The sequence below is a fragment of the Austrofundulus limnaeus genome, unplaced genomic scaffold (genome assembly GCF_001266775.1).
Source record: "Austrofundulus limnaeus strain Quisiro unplaced genomic scaffold, Austrofundulus_limnaeus-1.0 Scaffold354, whole genome shotgun sequence".
Classification (NCBI taxonomy): domain Eukaryota; kingdom Metazoa; phylum Chordata; class Actinopteri; order Cyprinodontiformes; family Rivulidae; genus Austrofundulus; species Austrofundulus limnaeus.
In genome coordinates, this window is record NW_013952756.1 from 283,896 (window position 1) to 290,147 (window position 6,252).

General features: G+C 39.4%; 1 protein-coding gene across 2 annotated transcripts in view; it reads left to right on the forward strand.

Annotated features, from left to right (window-relative positions):
- Positions 1 to 6,252, forward strand: part of dlgap4a (discs, large (Drosophila) homolog-associated protein 4a) — a 166,003-nt gene that overhangs the window by 138,562 nt on the left and 21,189 nt on the right. The window contains exons 3-6 of one of the 2 annotated variants that reach the window (XM_014023029.1): positions 1,021 to 1,256; positions 1,521 to 1,598; positions 2,178 to 2,322; positions 3,436 to 3,649. In XM_014023029.1, coding sequence (XP_013878483.1) covers positions 1,021 to 1,256; positions 1,521 to 1,598; positions 2,178 to 2,322; positions 3,436 to 3,649 — 673 coding nt within the window. The remainder of the gene's footprint in view (positions 1 to 1,020; positions 1,257 to 1,520; positions 1,599 to 2,177; positions 2,323 to 3,435; positions 3,650 to 6,252) is intronic. The other variant, XM_014023030.1, reaches the window with a different exon arrangement.

The window sequence follows — 6,252 nt, forward strand, 5'->3', positions numbered from 1 at the left end:
TATATATATCATAACAAGTAAACTTTTTATTAAATTGTTAATATTAACAAACTTGGGATGCACTAGGCTTCCTGCTGCATATATCTCTGCCACGATCTTCATCATATAGGCTACATGTGTCTGATATGTCCTGCTGGAGTGTGACATAATTTGTGTCATTTGCAGGTGTAATGGATCAGACAAACCAATAGGTTGTCAGCTCAATATATATTTATACTTCTTATCCAACCAGAATTAAATCCACTCTATCCAAGAGGTGCCATAGCTATATCTGGATAGATTTTTTCTGAACGATGACAAGCTGCAATAAAAACAAGATGAAGGGAAGTAGAAACGAAATACTTCATACTGCATTTTTTAAATCTAAGGAGTAGAAAGTACAGATAATTGCTTGAAAATGAAAGGCACTGAAGTTCAAAAAAGGCTGAAACATAACTCCAGTAACCAAAATTTCTGCTTAAAGGGGCAAAATTTATTTTTTAGCCATGCATTTTGATGTGTACTTGGAGTCTCTAGGAGTACAGAAAAGTGTCTATCTTTATATCCTGTTTGGGTCATTTTTTTTATCCCATTCAGTTTTTTCTATTTTCAGTGACATTTTCTGAACTGTTACATCAAATTATTTGTGACAGACCTTTCTAATAAGGTGTAAAATACCAACCACTAATTTCATTCTCCTCTGACTGTGGGTCAGACTCTGGCTCCAACAGATGGTTGGACAAGTCTTCTGCGTTGTTGACATTTTTAAATTAATTTTTTCCACTTTATATAGACCCCAACTGAACAATTTAAATGTTAAAAAGAAGTATTTAAGTTTGGTAACAAAGTATTTGTTCTTCATTACCTGACACCTCTGATTGTTATCTGTCCTGTTATCTTATCACATTTATCCATGTTTCTTCTTGAAGAACCATTCCTAGATTTCTAAAGAAGTGAATACTTGATTTGTTGGATTGAAGAAATAATCAGATTATTTGCATGGCTCAGTGGACAATAAATTTGTCTGTTGTTAAATTCCAGGTCCCCATGGAGGACTGGTCAGGAACGTTGGGTCAGGGGCGAACTAAAGGAAGTGAGATCCCGTGCAGGAGGATGCGCAGCGGCAGCTATGTGAAAGCAATGGGAGACCCAGAAGACAGCGAGGAGTCAGAGGGCAGTCCCAAACCTTCTCCTAAATCTGCAGCTCGTCGCCAGAGCTACCTGAAGGCCACCCAGCACTCTCTGAGCGAGCAGCAGCCTCCAGCACCCCCACGCAAGTGAGTCCCACAGCACACATGCTCAACAAAATCACTTTGCATCTTTTTTTTACCCTTTATTGAAACAGGAACCAGCAGGGGGCAGCATATTGCCTCAAATAGTTGTCTTGACATGCTGCAGCAGTTAGCAAAATTCAGCTTGCATAGGCTTATGGAGCTTAGTGAAAGAGGAAAACAGTCAAGCAGTATGAACTTTATCCACTGCAAGAGCGACAGGAGATAAAAATGTGACCGTGTGTTTTACTCCTGCACCCACATGGACAGGCCCCGCTGCTACATTCTCATGCAGGAGGATTATCTGTGGTCTCCTCTGCAGAGTGCGTGCTCTATGCAGCATCTGAGGTCAGTGTGATTTCCTAGGTGGACAGTGTGCCCCCCCCCCCTTTCCCACCTTCAACTGTCCCACTGCCTCTACCCACCACCTTTCTTCTGCCCACATCTGCACAGTAATTTCCCCCCTCTTACCGCCCCTGTACCATCCCCTCACCGTGCAGGTACCCTGAGCCACACGTTTGTACTTGACTCACTCAGCCTGCTTCCTCAAACCTTTCAGCGTCATAACATGCAAATTTATTCATGCAAATCACTCCAGCAACCCCCGCGTTGACTTGTGCACGCACATTTTCCCTGGCACCACATGCCAAACTAGTAAGCCAGAACAGAGGAAATGGGTTTCTACAACTGAGTGAAAAGTACACTTTAAAAAAACAGATCCTAAAAGTTTTGCTGATAAATCGTTGTTTCCTCTGTGCTGCTGTTTTAAAGCCCAACATGTATGACCACGCACACATGTTTAAAGTCTAAACACCAAAGGGGATCATTTTTAGAGTGCAAAAAGCATCCCCCTGAATATCATCAACAAACTTAACTTATTCAACCGTTAGATCTCTGAGAGCCTCGTTATTAAATTTACTTCCACAGCTCTCTGCCATCCCTGAAAGAGCTGTCCACTAATCGAAGTCTTGATAACTTGGACTGCCTGGTGGGCCCCCTGGAAGTCCCACCACGTCACAGGAATGATTTCAGCCAATGCTCTAGCACACTGGGCAGAAGCTTCGGCCCTCAGGTACGTGAACAGATTCGATTAATTTACTCCGGCGTTTGATTTTCTATGTTCATTTCTCTCGCATGCTTTTATTTATCCTAAAAACACTGAGAATAAATGTGTTAAATGAATAGTAATCAGCCCAAACCTTCACTGGCTGCAGGAGAGAGCAGGGACTGATGTCAATCGAAACTCTAAATTTAAAATAACCCCGTTATAAATATAAAAATCTGTTAGTTTGTAGATTGTCAAAGAAAAACAGCACACCATGAACAGATGAGATCAAAAATAATTGTAAAGTAGCAACAACGTTACCATATTTAGAACGTGCTTCATGAAAATCAAAAAATAGCTGAGGCGCTTGTTCTTTTGTGAGATGAAAGCAAAGTCAGTCAAACTAAAATAGCCTTTTGATAATCAAGTATATTTATAGTGTAATGATTTTGAATAATATTTTATTGGGCCTCAGTTTCATCACTCACATCATATTTGCTAAGGAAATAAAAAATATTTAAAAAAAAACCTTTTGTGTAACCCTGTTCCAGATGTCACGATTCATGGTCACAATGAAAGAAAAGCTATTTTCAGCACCCTGTGCACTGAAACATGAGCTATTTTTTTAAACTTTTCCTACATCAAGAACAAAAATAACTATCAGTGCTGCTTATGTAATGGATTTTTCATGCTTTACAGTTAAGACAATTAAATATGCTGTTTATAGATGATGGTTAATGTAGATCTAGTTTTTTTTACTCTTGAGACTGAGGAGTAGGAGTGATTTTTGTTTACTGTATAAATTTCCAACAGACGCTACATTTGGAGTCATTGCACCAAACACACCACATGTTCATTGAATGTTAATAATTAGCTTAAATAGTAAACTGTTGTTCACACCTTGGATTTATTTTGAGTCTCAGAGAAGATTTTAGTGCAAAAAAAAAAACCTTTAAATTTACTGGTATTAGTGGTGCTTCTGTTCATTTAAATCCAATTCTAAATATATGAGAATAGTTTACTGACACTTTTCTCATAGTGAAACACCTTTGTACCATGTCCGCCTGCGAGGGTATGTCCATGTACGTGCGTCTGCCTACCCTTTGCCCTGATCACGTGAGTGTGCACACCTTCCTTCAGGTATGCGTGCAGGGCTGTGGGCTCTCGCTGCCGTACTCTGAGGGAGAGTCGCAGGCCGTGGAGGCTCTGGACCTGCCTGCGCCCACGTGCTTCCGCTCCCGCAGCCACAGTTACCTGCGGGCCATCCAGGCGGGCTGCTCCCAGGATGAGGACACAGCTTCTCTGGACTCAGAGACACCACCGCCGACCAGTGCGAGCTACACCTCCAACACCCGTGAGTACCAGAGATCACCTGAAAGGAAGAAAGTACTCTACGCCTTGTATTAAGAATGGATGGATGGATGGATGGATGGATGGATGGATGGATGGATGGATGGATGGATGGATGGATGGATGGATGGATGGATGGACTTTGATGATTCTGCATTAACTCGTTACAATGTTGAGGAGTAAGTGTGTACATGTCAGATTAAACAATAATTACATGGTAACTCCACATGGTAATTAGTATATTGCGTAGTAAAATAAGGGGCTATGAAATGAAAAAAATGAAACTATAAATGCATACCGTAAACACAATCAACATCCATCCTGTCTTCAACCATTTTATGGGCACTGTCATCTATTCCTAAGACCCATTGGGGGGGGAAAGTATTTTTTGATTTTGATTTTTTTTTCCATACAAATCAAGTGTTTACTTTAGATATATTTTTATTTTTTTACAACGTACACTACAGTGGACATCAGGACTTTGTTGATAGCAAGTACTCAGTATAAAACCAGAAAGCTTCATTCAAGTTCAGCAGCTGAGGATGAAATTGGAAACTCTTCTAAAATTGGTGGAAAGAGTATAATAAAACATAGTAAACATTTTTACTAAAAATAAAAAAAACAGAAAGGTAGGTCAGAGCTTAACTTCAAACTTATTGACTTCACTATCTGTAGGCCACCAATAAACAACTGATTGCTTCTTCTTTTTGTCTCTTGGCATGTCCTTTTAGCATTATTGATCTCTTGGATATCTTATTTACAACACTTGAAGTTAAATTACATGACTGGAACACATATCAGGATTTTACTCTGACTTTTTTGCTCAAAATCAAAAATCTGAGAACCGTGTTGGTTTTGGCCCAGACAGGACAACAGAACATTATATCTAGTCCCCCATCTTGGTCATCCTTGTCTGGTTCCTATCTGAGTCGTCATCCTCTCCTGTCCGGATCGTTGGATTCTCCTCTTCTGATAAATCTATGTCTGGATCTCTTTTATTTTATTTTATTTTATTTTATTTTATTTTATTTTATTTTATTTTTTGCTTTTGTGAAAGTGTCTAATAGAAAAAAGTGAAATAAACTAAAGTGCAAAGTCCTGTCAAAGACTACAGTACACATTAATAAAATATTTTTTTCCTTTGTGATACTAAATAAGCTTAGTAGGGGTGCACCAATTACAGTTTTCTGGCCGATCACCAATTTTAATAAAGTCTGACCTGCCCATTCTGATTTTGGCCCATACCAATTTTAGAAGTTGGAGGAGAAGGGGTTATCTGCGGAATCAAAGTGGGCGTGTCACAAGAGTGGGCGTGTCAAAAGCATAAACGCTGTGGGCTACGAGGCCTACATGACGGTATCCTTAGACCCTGCTTGATCTCTTTACAGCCGGACCCTGACCCCAACACTAAGGTTAACCAGGAGAAATGTGACCCAAGTAGGGTTCTCCAGAAAAAGTGGTGCCGTACAGCAACACCCCTTTTGTTCTTGTCCAATCAGGTGGTGCCGTATGGTGTCGCCCCTTTTTTGCTTGTCCAGTCAGGTGTGTCCCTTTAACAAAGTCCGTCAAATCAGGTGTGTCGCTTTAGAATCGCCTTTCCTTGTGACACGCCCACTTGTCCTCACTCGTCCACAGAGACCCCTACTTGAGTTGGAGCAGGACGTATTTTCTCTATTGGCTGGTTCTAGTACAAGTTTTAAACCCCACCCATTCTGTGTAAACAAACAGGTGATTGCCCTTGGTCAAATAAAGACATACACAATAAAATATATATTTTTAAACAAACGTCTCATTGTAAATAGACCCTTCATGCTAAAAAAAAGAGGTCATGAAACTCTGTATGTGTGTGTGGTGTAAAACTCTACATCCCAAATGTGCAGATACTGTTCTTTAAAAACATGACATGTCAGCACTCATAATCTGGTTCTTGCTTCTTTAATTCCCAATTATGAGAGGGGCCAGGGGCCAGTATATATTTAATATGCATTAACAGTATACTTTTACAAAATAAAGTGCAAAATGACTTATGTGCATGAAAAAAGAGACAATGGGCCTCATGCAAGAACCGTTCGTACGCACAGATTTGTTCTTAAGTTGTGCGTACGAGTGATTTAGGAGAATTTGTGGCATTCACCAATGTAGTGTTTACGCCCATTTCACCTCACCTCATCTCGCCACTGGTTGACCTTTGACCACCTGAGGTCAAAGCCCTCTTCTTTCAAACTAAACTGTTTCAGTCCTCACTGGAGGACTATCAAAAAAATAAGCCTTTCATTCTCTTCTTTCCCCTGGGAAAGATCTTATTCTCAAGAAGTCTGTTACATATTTTGCTGATAAAAACTAGTCAAAACAAACGTTCGGTCTGTACTGCTGCTATTTAAACATGTATAATTCAAATGCAAAAACCCTTTAAAATGTGTTTGACTTTTGTCTTTACTTTTAAGGGCTCTCTAGTCATTTTATAACTTGTGTTCGTTGTGTTTAGAACATGTTTTCGAAATAATAACAATATATTTTAATCAATGCTTGTATTTTTATCTTTTTACATCTTCTGTTTTTAATAAATGTTACTTAATCATTTTATTAGTTTAACAATGTTTATTAGTT